The sequence below is a fragment of the Podarcis pityusensis genome, assembly GCF_964106645.2.
Source record: "Podarcis pityusensis genome assembly, chromosome: 2".
Lineage (NCBI taxonomy): Eukaryota > Metazoa > Chordata > Lepidosauria > Squamata > Lacertidae > Podarcis > Podarcis pityusensis.
In genome coordinates, this window is record NC_138029.1 from 53016385 (window position 1) to 53035717 (window position 19333).

Genomic DNA, 19333 nt, shown 5'->3' on the forward strand with positions numbered 1-19333 from the left:
ACATAAACTATACCACTTAAAGTCCCTGCTGCCCTTAGAACTGCAACCTTAAATGCTCCACTTGGTTTATGCAGTGCAAAGAGATCCCTGCTCTCAACGTTTTTATTTTTGTCATTATAATCAGTGTGACAGCACTGACATAGCATAGCCAGGATTTATGGGGGGAGGGAGGATCAATGTTTTGGGGGCAGAACTGAACTATCTTAGATGTTTTTGGTCAGTTAGTTAAGCATTTTTATTTATTTACTTTATGGGGGGGGGTGCTGCCCACCTTGCCCACCCTTCACAACGCCCATGGGTGGCAGCTTCCTTGTGGCCTACTAAATGCTCATCATTGAAGACTCTTCTAATTTCTCTTAAGGCTAGGATTACTGTCCATGCAGTCAGAGGTAGCGTGTAAAGTCACATTTCTTTGCACTCAACCTCCCTTGAGTGACAACGACATACTTCGTCCTTGTGATCGGGTCAGGGGGATCCATCCATGCACCTCACTCAACAGAAGCACTAGCTAGCGATGCCTTAGTCAAATGTGTTTCTGCCCCCTTTACATTCCCCGGATGGCTTCCCTTGTTGAGCCACCCTCGCCCTCCTGCACCTTAGCTGTCTGCACTAGGAGGGGTCCCTACTCTCTTCTTCCGAGCAGATGGTGCCTTGGCTGAGATCGGCCCCTCACTCCCTGCCCCGAGGGCTGCCAGGAGCCGGCTCCTCCTCTCTCTGGGCTAGCAGGTGTGTCTCCCGGCAGCCCTCGGAGGGGCTTGCCACGGAGGCCATGCTCCCCCGCCACCCCCTCGGTCCCACTGGTCTCTTTCGCAAGAGCCAGTAGGTAAGGCACGAACTGCCCTTTCAAGGGTCTCTTCCCTCCCCCTCCCCCCTCCTTTCCACTTTCGTGCTGCCGTTCCTGCTTCCTCCTTTCTTTCGGGTCAGAAGGAGTGTTTCTCCCGCTAGCTCTCCTAACGACAAGGTGGCATTGCCCTCCAATGGAGCAGAGGCAAGGCTTGTACCCCCAAACAGACGGCCCTCGTCTCCTCTTCTTGCCCCCTTCAGGCTGCCTCCCCCCCTCCCCATCTTGCAACCCCAGCCTAGTGGCGGGCGCTCTCTCCCGGCTCCCTTTTGCGGATCCCAGCCCCGCCGCCTTCCTGCTTGCATCCGGGGTTGCCGGCGCTGCAGATGCGCTCAGGGGCAGAAGCAGCCTGGGTTTTCTGCCAGATCCGGCGAGGAGGGCGCAGCCCGGCCCTGCGGTTGGCAAAAGCCACGTATAAGTTTGAAAGTCATGCCGCCCGTCGCCATGGCTAATCTTTGATCACCCTAACGCACCGACAAAGGCGTGCTGGCATTTAAAGGAACCCTGGCCCTCGCAAGTTTCAAGCCGTCTGTTCAGGGACAGCACAGAGAGGCGTTAACCCTGGATAGGATTCATAAGTAAATTGTTAAGCTGCCAACGGCGATTTCCGTCTTTGGTACGTATGTGTAAACATGTGCCTTTTCGTGTTGCGGAAATAGAGACATGCGGGGGGCATGAGAGGTCGGTCCATAAGGTTATCACCAAGTGGGACCAAACACACCCACACAGCAAAGGAGGTGCCCTTTGGTTTTCTGTTGATGCAACATCCATAAGGACGTAGTTGGGTCTGGCCTGTTCTGTGGGTTCACGGAGCGCTCGCTGGTGCTTAGCCAAATCCTTTCTGTCTCATTTGGTTTGCACCTTCTTGCAGTAAAAATTGGCACCTGGAAGAGATCGACAGTCTCTCCCCGCAACGAGTCTTTTCTTTTTCACCCTTTCTGCACTCTCCCCAAAGTCGCCGCAGGAGAGGAAGCTTAGTATTTCCAGCAAAATGGTTTTTATCGAGGTATTCTCAAGATCCTTGCAGTTTAAACTTCCTCATTGCCTCGAGCAGAGGCCGAAGGAGGAGAAACATGAACTGTCATGGAAGGCGAAACGTACAACATGCTCCTGTGGGGTGACCTGAAATGAAAACTGTTCTTTAAAAAAGCATTTAAAAAAAGCATTTTCTACCTGTCTCACGACTTAAACTAGGGTCAACCTCTCTCTTAACTTCGATGCAGAGTTCTTCTTCGAATACGTGGTCGCCTATATATGTTTAAGCGACCTATTCGAATGAAAACTCTGCATCTATATGTGCTGGTAAGTAAACCTGCACCTGTCTCTTTCTCTCTCACACACATACTTAATACATATATAAATATATATATATAAATGCATATATGTGTGTGTGTGATGCAGCTTTAATTTCCAGCACATAAAACAAGCCAATCTTCAGTGAGCCCTTTAACCAATGATAAAACCTTAACATCTGCCATATTCAAAAATGGCTGTTTAAGCGAGGCCAACTATAATTTCACCTGTCACGGGAGTTTCCCCGACCTAAACCAACATGTCCGCCTTGGTTCGCTCTGAGGAAAAGAAAACTGCCCAAAGCAAAGATGGCCACCGCGCCGAACAATTTCTGCCCTCATCCAAAAGGGCTGCCGACTCCCGCAGTCCCTCTTTTGGCTTAGGGAGAGGCGGCCTAGCGGCTGAGGAGGAGAGGGAGGGGCGTGGCCGCTGCCAGAGAAGGGAGAGAGAGGGAGAGACGGGGGGGGGGGAAAGAGGCGTGGCTTCTCTGAACCGGAAGTGCCGCGCTGCCTGTCTCCAGCTGGTTGTCATTTCGATCGGAGGCTCGGTCCTGTGGAGACGACGGCGGCGGCGGCGGCGGCTGAGGCGGCCGGGCCGGAGTGGCGAACCGGCGGATCGACAGAGTAGCCCAGCGCCTCGTGACTAAACAGGAGCCCCCCCCCGGTCCTCCCGCCCGAGAAACAGTTGTGTTACATGAGGGGAAAAGAACGACGCCGGGAGGAGCCGAGGCGGAGGAGAAGCAGCCGCAGCCTCAGCAGCAGCCGCCGCAGCCCCGGAGCATCAGCAGCGGGAGGAAAGGCAGGACCCCTGGGAGCCGCCACCGCCACCGCCGCCTCCCTCGCCGCCTCCTCCTCCTCCTCCAACCTCCGGAGCCAGGCTTGATATCGCCCCTCCCTGCTCTTTCGCCACCCAGCGATCCTCGTGACCCTCCCTCCCTTGAGAAACCGGCTCCCATGGGGGAGAGAGGAGCCCGGCCCCCCGCCAGCGCCATCCCCTCCCCGCCGGAGACTGCGCCCCTCCTGAGGTAAAAGTCCTTCTGCGGGGGTGGGGGTGAAATCCCTGCTCCGTTTCATTCTCCCCCCCCCCCTTCCGAGGGAGCAGGGGCGGCATCAGCCCTATATTTCCCTCCTCACCTTCCCCCACCTTCGAAAGAGGTTCGTCTCTCTTCTCTCCAACCCTCCCCACCCCACCCCCCGCTTTCTAAATATTCTCAGTCCAAGGATCTGAGCCCGATCTCTCCCCCCCCCCCTCGCTGTCGCACAATAAATTATTCTGCTGATGGCTTTAAAATGCCTAAACTCTGCTCGCCAGATATACTTATTTCAATCCCCCCCGTCCCCCCTCCAAACACTTGACTGCTGATTTTTCTGAGGTGAAAATTTTCCTCTGCAGGCAGCCAGGATTCATCTGAAGGACACACAAATATCGGATCATAATAGGAAGCGAGCTCGGAAAAGCAGCAACCAGGAACCCACCCAACCAGCGGCAGCAACAACAAGAATCCACCCTCCTCCTGCACAACTCAGTCCGTACACATACACACAACACGCAGTGAATGCAGATATCTAGAGATTAAAACAGGAACAAATCCTCGCACCCTCCCCTGCTTTATATGGAAAGGACTTGTCAGAAGGGCATCCGCATAGAGCATATTATACATATAGTCCTACAAGGCAAAGGCAGTAGCAGCACAGGTTGGGGGGGTGGGGAAAGCTCTCCTGTACAACTTGCTCCACCATTGAAATCTTGAGGTAAAAATTTCAGATTTTTAGCAGCAAAGACTGTTAGAATAGAACACAGATATATATTAGATTATATAGAATTTATTAAATTATTCCAGATTTAAATATATTTTTGGAGCTGTGAAGGAGTGAGGAGCACCAGATGTCATGGTATTGTTTCCATTAACGTGTACATGGGCAGGTTGAAGCGGCTGTTAAGGCAAAAAAGTTTTTTAAAAATCTTTTTAAAAAAGAATTCCCAGGAGCTTTCTTTCATCCCCACTTCATTCTTGTGCATTTCCTTTTAGAAAAAAAGGAAACCTCTTATTTTGTTAACCAAAGATTTACTTTCTATTCCTTCTGGATATTTGAAGGAAGTGAACACAAGTCTATCCATGTTAATATTTTAAGTGATCTCATTAATAAGATTCCAGGAATAATATCCAAATCAGATATCTCAAGTGGGTAGGTGGGAAAGAAGGGGGAGGTGAAAGATCTGTAGTAATTTTCAATTATCTTGCTTTAGTAGAAGAACAAAAACATTTTAAAGTTTTGTTTTGTTTTTTCTTTCCAGGCGGAATTAAAATCCTAAATAAAATAAATGGGGGATTACGGGTTTGGCGTGTTAGTGCAAAACAACACCGGGAATAAGTCAGCTTTTCCAGTCAGATTTCATCCACATCTGCAGCCTCCGCACCACCATCAAAATGCAACCCCCAGCCCCGCTGCTTTTATAAATAACACAGCTGCCAATGGCAGTAGTGCTGGGTCAGCTTGGCTCTTTCCTGCTCCAGCTGCCCATAACATTCAGGATGAGATTCTGGGGTCCGAAAAATCTAAAACTCAGCAACAGGAAAAGCAAGACTCCCTAGAAAAACAGCAGCTTTCCCCTAGTCAAAGTCAGGAAGCAGGCATGCTGCCTGAATCAGAGAAATCTAAATCTGAAGAAAACCAGGGGGATAATTCTTCCGAGAACGGCAATGGGAAGGAGAAAATAAGAATAGAATCGCCAGTGTTAACAGGATTTGATTATCAAGAGGCTACAGGGCTGGGTACTTCAAGCCAGCCCTTGACATCTACAGCATCTTCTCTGACTGGTTTCAGTAACTGGTCAGCAGCTATAGCTCCTTCTTCCTCAACAATAATCAATGAAGATGCGAGTTTCTTCCATCAGGGAGGGGTTCCTCCTGCTTCAGCTAATAATGGTGCTCTGCTGTTTCAGAATTTTCCACATCATGTCAGTCCTGGCTTTGGGGGTAGTTTTTCCCCTCAGATTGGACCCCTCTCTCAGCACCACCCTCATCACCCCCATTTTCAGCATCATCACAATCAGCATCAACAACAGAGAAGGTCTCCTGCAAGCCCTCATCCACCTCCATTTACGCATAGAAATGCTGCTTTTAATCAACTGCCTCATCTTGCTAATAATCTTAACAAACCACCTTCTCCATGGAGCAGCTACCAAAGCCCATCACCTACACCGTCTTCTTCATGGAGTCCCGGTGGCGGTGGTGGATATGGTGGGTGGGGAGGGTCCCAAGGGCGAGACCACCGCAGGGGACTGAATGGAGGAATCACACCCCTGAACTCCATCTCACCCCTGAAGAAGAATTTCCCAAGTAATCATATCCAGTTGCAGAAGTATGCACGGCCCAGCTCCGCTTTTGCTCCAAAATCTTGGATGGAAGACAGTTTGAACAGAGCTGACAATATCTTTCCTTTTCAGGTGAGATTATTCTACTAATACTAAATAGAATATTCATAAATGTGTTAAATGGTTGCAGAAATAGCAAGACTCTGTTGTTTTTGCATGGTTTCTATTATTAGAGCTGAGGACTTAATTTTAAAAATACACCTCTTGTATATAGTTTATCCTTTGACATTTCAGGCTTCATGATTGCTCATCTCTGAATCATGAATGTTCCGTATAGTGTTTGTCAGAGAAGTAACTATAGCCTAAGAGTGCATCTGTTATATAGGTAGTTTGCTGTCAAGTTAATGCACCTGATCAATAAAACCGTTGCAAGAGTGATTATTGAAATAATTCTTTTGTGGGGTGGATAAGTCCTAAAAAAACTGAGCAGCTGAAATGGAATCCCACCCTTTTTTTTACCATATGGCAATAGCATTATGTTTTCAGTACACAAGTACTGGAGCCTAAAACTGGACTATTGGAAAATATGCCTATGGCTTTGTGAAATTTCTCCGTTCAATAGGAATGCATCTGTTAAAAAAAAAATAGTCCACTGGGATTTACAGTTTTCTTACAAAATGTTGAGCTGATCTCCTCCAGCAAGGGCAATAGATTTTGGTAGATTATAAGTCATTACTAAAAATAGATATAGACTCGCTTCAGACATTGGCCTATGCTGTTCAAATGAGGCCATATGTTATCAGGAAAGAGGCTGTGTGCTTAAAATGTATTGGGAATTTGTTTCCAGTTTCTGAAGGTTAATTACTATTAAAAACAGCCAGCCATGTAATCAGTGAAAATCTGGACAATGGCAATTTTATTTTTTATTTTGGAATTTGTGATTAAGCTTGGTGGGTTTAATTTTTTTTATAAAGAGGATTTTGAAACCTAAGGATTCATGGGTAGTATGTGAAAAAGCAAAGATTGCAAAATTTTTGTTGCATTTCTAGGCATGGTATAAGCAAAAAACATGGTGTGACCTAGTTTTGTTGTAATTTGGGATAGGAAAACCGGTAGATCAGAAGAAACCTATACTTGACTTAAATACAGTCTTAAAGATCTAAATATATTTTATAATCTAGTTATACTGCACAGAGAAGTGGAAGTTCTTGTATTATCTTGCATGCAGTTCTCTGGTAAAAGTACTATCATTAATGAGACTTTTTAGTTCATGCTGTATAGCCAGAAGTCTTGAAATAATTTTTCAGACTGGAAGTGTATTTTTCAGACTGGAAGGCTCGTGTAGAAGACCAAATTTAACCTTGGAAACCATTAGCACTAGCACTGTCACTGCAGCAAGCTCTGACTTCCTGTTTAATTCATTCTGTACTGTGACAACGTAGCTACACTGTGACAGAATAAGACCGTGTCCTTACTCCTGTAGTTAAGGCCTCAAATCTATGAATGTCAGAGATGGAAATTTTCTGTTGGTGTACTGGCACACCATTTTTGGGTTGCTACTCTTGGGGCTATGGTCTGTATCTTGACACATGCTTTTCTTATATTGTATTGTGGTCAAAAATAATTTGTGGCAGTAAGTTGTTATCTGTTTACTTAAGCAGTAAGCAGAAGGCCATGGCAAGACCAAGTCTGATGTTTTCTTGTGCCTAGCAAAAGAAAGGTATTTTAATGAAATGGTTTCCAGTTTGTCACTGCTTGAATTCTGTGATGAGCAAGACAAGAGCAGGACTTCAAAAGAAGAACCTAGCACTCAAGCAAATCCTCTTATGAATTTTAAAATAATCTTGGACATTTGCCTTCTCTAGTATAAAATCCGTAATGCTTTTTTTCTTTGCACAAATAACTAAAAAATAAATGAGTTGGCCCACATTGTTCAAGTAAGCATGCAAGGTATATGCAATTCAAAACAAAATGTGCAATATGAAGTGTGTTTGCAAAGGCCCTAAATACATCAAATCAGGGCTGTCTCTGGACCTATAATTGCCAGAATCTTCTTGGGCCCATGTTTAGTATCACTACACACAAACTATCTTGGCAGCTATAACAAAATGGCTTAAATAGATGGCAGTGTTACTTGATCGTGACTAACCCATTCACTGGGTGACCTCTTGCTATTTTAACATATCCATACACAAGTAGCTTCCTAATATAAGTCGGCTCTTCTATAAAGAGGGGGTTTGCAGTGTTTATATAAATATAATAAGTGCAGAATCTCTTTTTAGTCTCATCTGAATGCCTTTTGAAATACAAAATCCATATCCTTGAGGGATTTTCTCTTATAGCGAAAGATCCTCTGTTAGAAGTACAGAGCTGGCTTTCTTTCTGAAGGATGTTGGCTTTAATGTTTATGTAGATATTTTACAGGAACGTAGTTTAATTATATATATTCACCTATGCTGCAGTTCATCATGACATTATGTATAAATCTAGGGTACTGTAAACAGGAGGATGGTAACTGGCTGTTAACATGCACTCTGGATAATAGTCCAGTGGCCAGAGTGTTAGAGTCGGGTCTCTTAATTATAAGCACATAGGCCTAAATTCTTCTGTCACAAATTAGGAATAAGGATTTGAGGCTTTAAGGGCACTTGAGAACAAATCAAATTCTACCCACCTTGAACAGTATAGCAGTACATAAGGACCAAGTGCTTGGCTGTTGATATTAATGTGATGCCAAAATGTATGTCCGGTGACATAATCCTGTCCTGCCCCTAGTAACAGCTGTTGGCACTGCTGCATCACTGTTTTCCTGGATGGGATGCTGCATTGCTGTATGAGAGTTCCCGTACTGTGCTGCTGGGGAGGAGATCAGAACACAACCAGTTCCACAATGCAGCATTTTTGAACTTAGGAGGGATTCCTGGAAGTGTGAAAGCTCATACAATGTATGCAACTAATTATGATTCTTGGGATATCCCTGGTTGGATATCGAGGATATCCCTAGTGCCATCTTATTAGGGTAGGACGCCATTATGTCTGCAGCAGTGTAAAGCAACATTTGGTCTGCTTCAACTGAAGCAGACCTATAGACCCGGGTTGCAAATAAATGTGCCCAGACACTTTAAAGCAGATATGCAGGTTATTTCTCAGCTGTAGCCAGTACCAATTCTGCCCTAATGAATAGATATGCAGGCCGGGGGGCGGGGGGGCGGGTAGCAGCTGGACATGGATGGGCTGGCTTTCCTGCTTGTCTGTCTGCCCACATGGTGGTGGTTAAAGGTCTGTAAAATAGTGTGAATTGTCCTTCTGTGGTTTCTCAACCAAAAAATACAACACAGAGCAATATGAGCTGTGCTTGTGGCTCACTGTTATCTTAGTTCTGGTCTCTAAAGACACAAAGGGAGAAGAAAGCTGCACACAGAGCCAGTGTAACCTGCAGTGCAGTTTGAATCCAGAAATGCAGCACGGAGCAATAGAGTGAGTGCATGTGGCTCACTCTCCCTTTTGCCAGTAGTCTTTTAAACTATAAAGGGTATGCATGCATTTGACATGCCAGTGCATAGTATTTATGGCCTGGTAGAATGGGAGATTACTTGTGGCAATGGGAGATTACTTACGTTGTTAGGCCTGCTTCAAATGCTGGAGCTTGGTCTTGCAAAAACACAGTGGTGGATAATAGACAGAAAGGTAAGTGATCGCTCTGTATTTGTTTGTAAGCATGCTGTAAAAGCAAAAACATCATTATGGTTGTAGAAATAATGTCCTGGCTAGAATAATGTTGACTAGATTCTGTAATATGACCTGCTTGTAATTCTCAAAATACAATGCAGCTGTCAATGCCATATACTTTTACTGAGAAAATGTATGCAAAGCACTTTGAACATTTGAAAATGCTAGATAAACTATGTGAGAAAGCAGGATATTATTAATAATATAATACTACATGCCATCTCTTTGCAATATTTCCTTTTTTAAGAAAGGCACACAAGATCATACCATTTAGCAGAAAATGGAGGCTGAGTGATTCAACTAAAGATTAATTTAATTTTCACATTGATTTAAAAACTTTTTAAAATCCTGTGAGTGTAGTGTTAGCTTATTATTCATTGAAGAATAATAAGTTATTTTTAAATAGAACTTTATCTTGCACAATAAGGCAACTATTTGGACATCTGAGGAGAAAGTTGGCAATGATGCGTTATTTTTGTGGCTGTTCCACTGAACTAAGTGGAGCTTATTTCTGAGTATAAGATTGCACTCCTGGTGTCTTATTGTCTTTTAAAGATCTCATTGTCTTATTTTCCATTGTGTCACTGTTTGAAGTCAGCAGTATAATAGACTTGGTCATAGCAACTGCTTTTTGCTGATGCTCTGCCCTCATGTTTACAAAGATTTTCTTCTGTGTACTCCTTCATAAAAGTGGGACACCTTGCCTGTTTAGCAATAAAGAAAGTTAAGGTTGAGATAGGAAGATATATTATTGATGATAAAAAGAATGCAATTCTATATACTTAGCTTACATTAGAGCAGATTATTGAAAATCTTGAATCTATTAACTGAAAATACATCTGTTAAACATACTCACAGACTTCTTGCTGTTAAGACATTTCAAACAAAAGTTCAGATTCTGATCTTTTCCCTGGGTAACTCCACTAAAATCTGTAGGGCTGCTTTCACACAAGTGGTTTCTCAACAGCTAGCAAAGTGTTGATGGTTTTCTCCTGCTGTGGCTATATGATAAAATCTCATAATTTGAATCAAGAGTTGTGAAAACAGATTTAGAATTTTTATCTCATTTGTTCTTAATTTTCCTATCCTTGAATCACTTCCTGGCATCAGGGTTTTCAAGTGGCCTTTATAAGGAAGTTTTGGAATGATTCTCATATTCATTACATACTCTGATGGACAGCAAGGAGCTAGGAGGACAACAGGGGACAGCATTTGTTTTCTGCACTTCCCAAACAGGCCCAAATTGGATTCAGTGCATTAAAAAACAAAAAAACAAAAAAAGAAACCACAACTGGCTATACATGTGCAAGATTTACCTAGAACCAGTCTGGGAGAACATGTACAAGTCACTCCAACTCATAAAACTCAAAAGTTGTTCAGCAAGAGTTAGACGGTTTTTGCTTAAGCAATAAAGGCTTTTGCAATATTTTCCCTCCCTCTTCTTTAATATAGCCAAAACTTCAGTGCATTTAAGAACCTCTATTTAAAATCATGTCATTGAAAGAGCTGTAGAAGGAAGGTAGAACATAATGGTAAAGACAATGTACCAACCATGGCGAGAGGGGCTGAAGCAGTCTTTCCGCTCTGTAAAACGAAATATTTATATTCCTTTTGCTCCTCTCCTTTTCCTGCATTTTTCAGAGTGGTAGACATGAGTGAGGAAGAACCACTTATCTAGGATCCCTCTTAGGTGATAAGGATTATTTAAATAATAGTTTTTAGATAAGTTTCAGAAACCCAAGACTTGTTTTTAAATTCAGGTGTGTTTATATGTACAGGAGCAGTGCATAAAATATGATGAGTTAACATATGCTTATTCTTTAAACAATGCTTCAATTAAATTGCTTACATCATCAGCAAACATTGTTACTGAAGCCTTAATCTTCAAAGAACTCTCACTTTAAAAGACACACCACAGCCTTTGCTACAAGCAAGTTTGTCACACCCAGACAGGCTTTTGATTCTACAGTGTTTGGCATTCATGTTGGCAATTTATGGATTAGATTGCCTCACCCTGGGAAACACAATATAGAAACATTCAGCAGTAACTATCAGGCGATATGGGTGCAAACTGTGACACATCGTGACCCTTAGTCTGTGTGTATGCATGTTCTACCTAGTAAGAGTAGAATGAAATCATACAAGCATAGGTGCAAGGGGTTACACAAAAAGTAGATGTCATAATTTCATGTTCTTCTTGCACCACTGAATTTTTATACAACTGCAGAACCTAGTGCCACTGCTTGAATTACAGGGGTCCAGAATCCTTACCATATGTGACATCTTAATAGTGACTATTTTAAAAAACTTTTGGAGATGTTATTTGTCTATTTGTCTAAAAGTGGAGAGATTCAGAGAGTAGAGCCTGTGGATTTCATTAAGGGCTGCCCAACCCTCCCATCAAATGAGCATTTTAAGTATCGCTGTGCTTGTGGAACACAGATGATGACAGGTTTAGTTTTGAAAGTGCAAGCACTCTGCCTGAATCCAGAATAAGATTTCACTGCCTGCTGCAGGAAAAAATTGCTGAAGTTCTAAAGTTGTGTTTGCACCAAAGCTTCTTGAAAGCAGAGATGTGCCATAATTATTTGTGACTCTTATTTCTAATATGTTCAAGAGTATCACAATGCATGCTCTGTATGCGGCAAACCTCAGGAGTATGCAGTCTTTAATAGTGCTTTCAGGTTTTTTCTCTTTTAAAGAGAGCCTTTCTGTCATCTGAAGTATGATTCAAGCTGGTGTGTGTGTGTGTGTGTATGCACATGCGTGCGCACATCCACAGAATTTTAAAATGGAAATTATGGATTGGTACCAGTGTGTGGAGCAAGAACTCCTGCAAATTTGGCTCAGTTGTGCAATCTCTGCATTAAAATATGTCCCCTTGTCCTTTTGGAGGCTGATAAGCAATGGCACATGTTTCAAAATGATTTCAACCTTGAGGAAAGACACCAACCATTTTTTTCTCTTTCAAATGAAGTTATAGCACAGTGCAGAATATTAACTGACATCCTTTAGTGTATATTAAGCAAATATCTGATGATTACTACCATCAGTGTTTAGTTTTACAAAAATCTTTTTTAAACCGTGAGGTTTAATTAATTAATTAGAAGTGTCTTGCATCTTGACTAAATGTACAAAATGCATGATGATACTGGTATGTCTCTGAGAAACAGCTGCTATTTCCTTATCGGTTGACAGCCTTCTATTCTTTAGTGGTAGAAAGCAGTTATTTAGTAATGTAATCTTTATTAGTCAGGCTCTTATTAGCACAATTACTTGCTTGTTCTTTGTAGACTTTCCAATTCAGTATCCTTTGAACCACCTGTTAAAGTAAAACTACAGATACATTATAGCAAACTGCGGTAAATAAACACAAGTGCTCATGCTTTATTGTGCTGCTGGTCATCTGTTTACTTATTTATTATGCCCATATAGTCATCAGACTTGATTAATTCATTCATATAGGTATTTTGAGGTTAGCACAGTGACTTGATGTGGTGTCCAATGGGATATTGGCAGAGGGCAATGGCCATTGTTTTCATTCCCCCCAATAGAGCCAATTTGTGTTTATTTTAAAGGGAAGCTATGCAACCACTCCTCATATTTGACAAACATTGCATCTGTTTTTGTACTTCCCCATCCACACCAGAATACAAACAACCCCAGAAGAAATTGTCCTTTGGCTGGAGAAAACTGGCTCAATTTCCAGGGGACCTGGGCAAGAGCACACTGTTCCTATTATATAGAAAAAGAAGTAAGAGCCATGTTGTATGGTAGTCCTCTTGTACTGCACCACTTCAGAATGAACACGCGAAGCTCTGCATTGGCATATTAAGCCCTATCTACTCCAGCTAGCAGCAGCTCTCCTAGGGTTAAAAAAATTGGTGCCCTACCCCTGAGCACCCCTCCCGCAATGAAGCAAACATTTGCTTCACAGAGATAAATGGATTTTGTTTTTGAGTGTTAAAACGTGAGACAGGAAGTAGAATTGCAACTGACTTGCACATCTCCTTTTAACTGCATGTTGCAGTGGGGGAAACCACTCCCAAAATGAAAACCTACTTCTGTTTAAGAGTTGGGGTTGATTCTTTGTTTCTTCTTTGTACCCTTAGTGGTTGATTTTATTATTATTATTATTCCTTACTTGTACCTCTAGTGAAACTGCTTGATAGCCTGTTAACATGATTAAGCATGGTTTTGCCAAAGCACAAATCTTTTTCTGAGCTAGGCATGGGACAAGTGGAAGTGTGGACAAGGCTTTAGGCTCCTAGTTGCATGCTTATCAGATGTCTTCAGACATACTCCTTCTTAACTAGCAGAAAGCATGACCACCCACTCTGCATATGGATGGACCCATCCTTTGCAAGTGTGAAGCAACTTTTCTTGAATTGGGTAGCAGGGACATACTGTATTCTATTTCTTCTTGGCCATAATGCATGTTTTATTTCAGAACTGTGCATATAGCAGCTTAATACATTTTTCCTATAAAGCTATCTTGGCTTAAATTTCAAGATATTGATTAAATATGAAGAATCCTCCTGGAAAGATGTGAAGTGATCTGTCTATACAGAATGTTAAGAAACTGTTATGGAAGAATACCAGTAACTATAGACATGTCAGCCTCCCTTTGACAAGAAAAGAAAATAGGTTGAGATCTTCTTAGAGGTGGGAGGTGGCAGAATAGTTCAGAATATGATGAGATTATGTGCTTTAAATTAAATAAGAAGGAACAGTGTGAAGTCAAAAGTCTGTAAAAATAGACATTAGTTCCTGTAAGTCATGTAGAGGGAACCTGCACAGCACCTATCTTCTTGGTGAAAGGCTGCTGAGTTCATCTCATAGGATTTTCTTGTATCTCCTAAGAATGGTCAGACTCTTATTGGTTTTTAAGTATATATCTGCTGAAACAGGATGTAAGAAATGCTCACTTGTCAAAGCTATGCTTTCCTGGATCTCCCTGTGTTTTTTACACAGTGACTTGAATGTCTTCATAACTTTTCTTGATACATGAATGCAGATACTGTTGCAAGATGTGGCAGGTCTAAAACTGGCATCACACCTACTTGATGCTCACAACTCATTAATTATGACAACTGGATGACTAATTCCAAAGAGCTTCAAACCTTTCCTTAATGTTCTGTTCTAATGTTTGATGTTCAAAATTAAATAGGTATTTTTTTGCTCAATCACGTGAGTTTTGGCTGGTGCAGAAACTTGCAAGTGCTGTCAGTTTGAATAGTATTGTCAGTACCCTGCTTATATTAAATGGGAGGATAATGTCTGTCTCAGCCATGAGCTCTGCTGACCCATAGCTCCACCGTACTTAGCATATATGATAAGAGTACGGTAAGTAGCGTTCTAACTAAAATGGAAAATGAGCATTTAAAAAATGTTCTTAAAAATTATGCATTGCCTTGGAACGTGGACCATTCTTTTATAGTCTCTCTTTGTTGTTTTGTGAGATAACTTGTTGCCTTTTTTTTTTTTTTTTTACCATGGGTGAACTAAGGTTATCTTTCCTGGTTGAGAAGATGGAACCGGTGTAGGCTCCTCCATTTGAGTGACAGGTATTAGGGACCAATAGAGCTCTCCTCTGTTTTTCACAAGTTTTTTACTTCTTTCTGTTCCTTCTTTCTGACTTTAGAACATGCTGATCACAATCTAGTCAAAGTCCAAAATTGTACACTAAGCCACATTACCTTCTCTAATGGGAATATAAGCGTTGATGTTCCATAGGCTTGCTTTCCAGCTATGAATTCACTTTTAAGTATGAACATATCTAAAGGAAATGACCTCCTTCTAGGTCTGTTAGGATCCTGTAATGCTAAAAATATGTTTAGCTCTATTCACCATTGGACTTTCCCAAAACTTTCCTTATATGCAATTGCAGTATATTGTCCCTTGTGCATGTTTCTTCTATGGCTTTTAAAAAAAACTTTGGCATCATTGAACTTGCCCATAAAGGGCCCAGTGATTAACTTGCAAAACACAAGTTAATCTCTCTAGATAACCTGAAATATTGTATTACTTCTGGAAGTTGTTTCGATGAGATGAGAGCAAAAGAATGTGTGTATAAAATAAGATAAATTCTTATTACTTTAAGGTAAGCTATTTCAATCTGGGGTTTCAGCCTGCTTTGGGACTGGAAACAGCCATTATCACTTTTGTGGATTATTTACATCAGAAGGTGGAAGGTGGACTGTGTTCCTGTTGGTTCCTCTGGACTTTTCAGTCACAATCAGTACCATTGACCAAGGGGGTAGGGCTTGGGTGCACTGTTAAGTAGGCTCTGCTTATTCCTTCTGAGGCAGGGCTCAGAAAATGATGCTGGGGCAGCTACTGTTCCTCCCTGTGGCGAGTTGCCTGCAGGGTTCTTTCCTTGTTCTGCTTAAGCATCTACATAAAAGCTCTGGGTGAATGGACACAGTTGAAGCTGAAGCTTGAAATCTCCAATTTTGAGATCTGGGCTATATAGTCATCAGTGTGCAGATACATAAACCTTTTTCATTTTCATCTGCTCCTAGGGAGACAGTAAGGAAATAAGGTGGTAAAAAATTGAGAAGGATATACATTTTAAACTCAAAAACTGTGTATACCAGCAAAGCTCAGCATCAACAAGGTCTGTTGCTTCAAGCATTGACTTAACAATTTACTTTTCACCTTTTCCCTTGTTGGGGAGTAAAGCAAATTCTGATGGAGAATTATATTTTAAAAATATAATTCTACTATTGGATTGCCATGCTTTTATTACTTACCTGGCCTCTTGAAAATGGGTGTAAGAGATGAGCTGGTATTTAACTTGGCATGTCTCTACTGACTTTGGAAAATTACAGCTTGACCTCAAGGTTAGGTAGCAAAGAACTGCAAGCAGGGCTCGTGTGCATAGTTAAACAAAGCCTTGTTGCTAATCCCATGTCCAGAGTAAGTTCACAATACTTTCCTATAGGGCAGAAACATTTTTTATTTTATTTTTTTAGGTAGGTGAGTTTAAGTAGACTACCTGGGACTAATGTTATACCCATTAAAACAACAATGAGAAATTTGAAATATAAAACAGTGGGCACATCTTAGCAGGCATGCCAACTCGGGGGGGGGGTGTCTTCACCCCTCTGAATATTTGTTGGATATTGTTGAGGGGGCCTGGTGCATGTCGCATGCATGTGACGTATGTCATGTATGCTGCACTTTGCAGCATCAGCGGCTGGCTCCTCCAGAGCGCTCTACCTCTTCCAGATGACACAACGTTGAACTTTCTGTTTAGTTGGGTATCTGTTGTTTCGGTCAAGAGTGAACTATGAAAGTACGTGCTAAGTGATGGTTTTGGCTATTGTATGTGAGAAATACTTGGGAGGTGTGTTACAGATGACAACATGGTAATGCCTTCACTGCAAGTCATTGTGCCTCAGTTAAATATCTATGTACCGTAAATTCCAATGTTGGTCTCACTACACTGAATGGAATTTCAATGTATGCAGTGTACTCTTGTTATCTGTAACACTGGGTAATGTGGAATACCAATATTTGAATTCCAAGACTTGCAGTTTTTATTGAACTACTGATAACTGTATAGCACAGAGCAAATGACATGTACTGCACTGCTGCATTTCAAGTAAACAGATGAGCTCTTTGGGCTTTAAATGCTAAGAGGATGGTTTTGAGATTATGGTCATAAAAGGTTGTTTGTCATATTTAAAGATGCTTCAGATTTAAAAAGAATTATTTATACCTTTGTATAACACGGGGGTGGGAATACAAGCCTCAATATATCCTATCAGTGGAGTAAAAAAATAAAAGAAAAAGATAAGAATGTAGGAGAGTAAAAATTCAGCTCAGTAAGGATGTTTCCCACTTGGACTATTTCACCACTTCGTTTATATCAATATGAGTGTTTGGAAATGTATATCTAGTTATGTTTTACTCTAATTGCATAAAGAACTAAATATAATTGTTTTAAGAAACTACTTTTACTGAGGCTTGAAGTCTGTGGTTTTAAATCAGCATTTGACGTGTCAAGCTGATGAAATTTGGCAAACATGGCCTTGCATCAGACAGGGTTATATTTTTAATATTTTGTTTATTATTCACATATTGTGATTCTACTTTCCAAACAGGACTGGTGGTAGCTCTTGACTGTCTTAAATTTGCTTCAATATATTTTGGATATTTAAACTGCATTTCCATCCTGAATGTGCTTAAGGTAGTTTACAACAACCTAACAAAACACACAGCAAAAAATCAATGCAAAATATCAATATAATTACATACAGTGACAGCAAAACTATCCATGTTGAGACTTGAGAACTAAAATATATTCTAAAATAAGTAAGTGTTCAGTTGACAGCTAACACCATATGATGTAGCCTTGGAGGCCTCCCAAAAAAAGTATTCCAGAGCTGCCATGCTACACTGGAAAATCCCCATTTTGAGTACACGTATCTAATTATCCATGGAAAGGTAGCCTATTGGAGATCCCTAAAAGTAGTGGGATTTTATATGAGAGAAAGTGTTGTCTAAAACACACAACATATTTAAGGTCATCATTTAGTGACAGTGAATTCTGAAATGCTTTTCACTAGGTCTTGATTTGCCTTAAATACTGAAAAAAAATCTTTTTGGATTTTTTAAAAATATGAGGTTGTTTTGAACTGCATTATTTGTAGAACTGATTTTGCCTTACTTATTGTGTATTTGATATGATTGTATTGATCAAAATGCTGTTCACTTGTTTTTAATGCTTCTTTATTGTGAGCCATTTTGAGCTCAACTTTGTTGCAAAAGTGGCATGCAAATATTAAATCAAACTAAATTGCGTTAAAGCAATTTTTATGCCACATAAGAAAAATATTTACTCAAATGATGCAGACATTATATATTCTGTACAGTATCTCGTTTCTTGGTAGGAGTACCTCTGAATTAGGTTCAGATAACCTTGACTTCCTAACTTGAAGTAACAGTACTTTTGTTTCAAAATTATTGTGCTCCAAGGGACTGATCCGGTGTATACCCACTTAACTTCAGTAAATGCTGCAGCCTCCAGTGCTTACAAACTGTTCTCCAAACCATTAATAGTTTGCTTTACTCTAATCAATATAAGCTGATTCGGAGTATTTTATTAAATTGCTGCTTAAAAAAAATCTGATTTGAAAAGGTTTCTGGGTAGTTCTTAGTAGCATTCTCTTTAAACTGGTATTTGTGTTTTACTTGCAGGATCGCACGAGAACTTTTGACATGCATTCACTGGAGAACTCGCTAATTGACATAATGAGAGCTGAAAGTGATTCACTGAAAGGTAAACTTGGATTACTCTTTTCCTGCAATAAATAATTAGGCTGACATACTTGCACAAAGTATGAAGCTCAAGTATTTATAGAATAGCTAAAGCAGTTACTTCCCCCTCCTATTTGTTAGTTTGTCCAGACTCTGGACCTCCTTTTTCTTTTGCTTCAAGTGGAAGCCGTCAGTAAAACATTTGTGTGTGGTTAATGGCCTCCTTGGCATAAAACCTCTTAAAAACACAGGCCATGTTTTCCAACATTGCTTTCTGAAGTGGATTCAGATTAGTAACACTTTTAAAATGTGATTTAAAATTGAAGGCTTATCTGAAGATATGTAAAATGCACCTACCCTGTTGGCCTATTTTCCTCAGTATGATATTTTACAGTCTTGGGCAATCCTGTTATACCATAGATATAATGTACAAGAGTCCTTTGAATATTAAGGGTTTTGTTGGAGTACAAGGTAACCAACTGACCTAGCCCTAGAGCTGTGTATGTACTGTCTGTCTGGTAAGCTGGTGGAAAAAGTGAGCTAAGCATATAAGTTACAGAAGTGATGAATTTTGGTTTGGATGAAGATGCCACTCAGTGTTGTTTCATTGTGGTTCCTCTATATTGTGATACACCTACAAAACAAGATGGTGCATAATTTGCCCCTGAATTGAAGTTTAAGGTCCATTTAACTTGGGACAGGCCAAATGCACTGGTTCCACTCCATAATTAATTTCTTTTCAATGACTCTTGGAATTATGGGAAAGGTAGTTCCCATGTTCCATCTCTGCTCCTAGGCCTGGTGATATGGTAGCCTCTTTGACCGTGGTAGCTATATTTCCCATTACATGGATTGGCTCAAGTGTTCCTAGGAACAACCCAGGCCCAA

The 19333-nt window shown here is 41.1% G+C and overlaps 1 protein-coding gene across 2 annotated transcripts in view; it reads left to right on the plus strand.

Moving 5' to 3' along the window:
• The first annotated feature begins 2674 nt into the window (after positions 1-2674).
• The window catches only part of CPEB4 (cytoplasmic polyadenylation element binding protein 4), a 53071-nt gene continuing 36412 nt past the window's right edge, over positions 2675-19333 (plus strand). The window contains exons 1-3 of one of the 2 annotated variants that reach the window (XM_080997168.1): positions 2675-3158; positions 3527-5581; positions 18386-18467. In XM_080997168.1, coding sequence (XP_080853294.1) covers positions 4457-5581; positions 18386-18467 — 1207 coding nt within the window. In that variant the 5' untranslated portion in view covers positions 2675-3158; positions 3527-4456. Of the gene's footprint in view, positions 3159-3526; positions 5582-18385; positions 18468-19333 lie in introns of those variants that run through there. The other variant, XM_080997167.1, reaches the window with a different exon arrangement.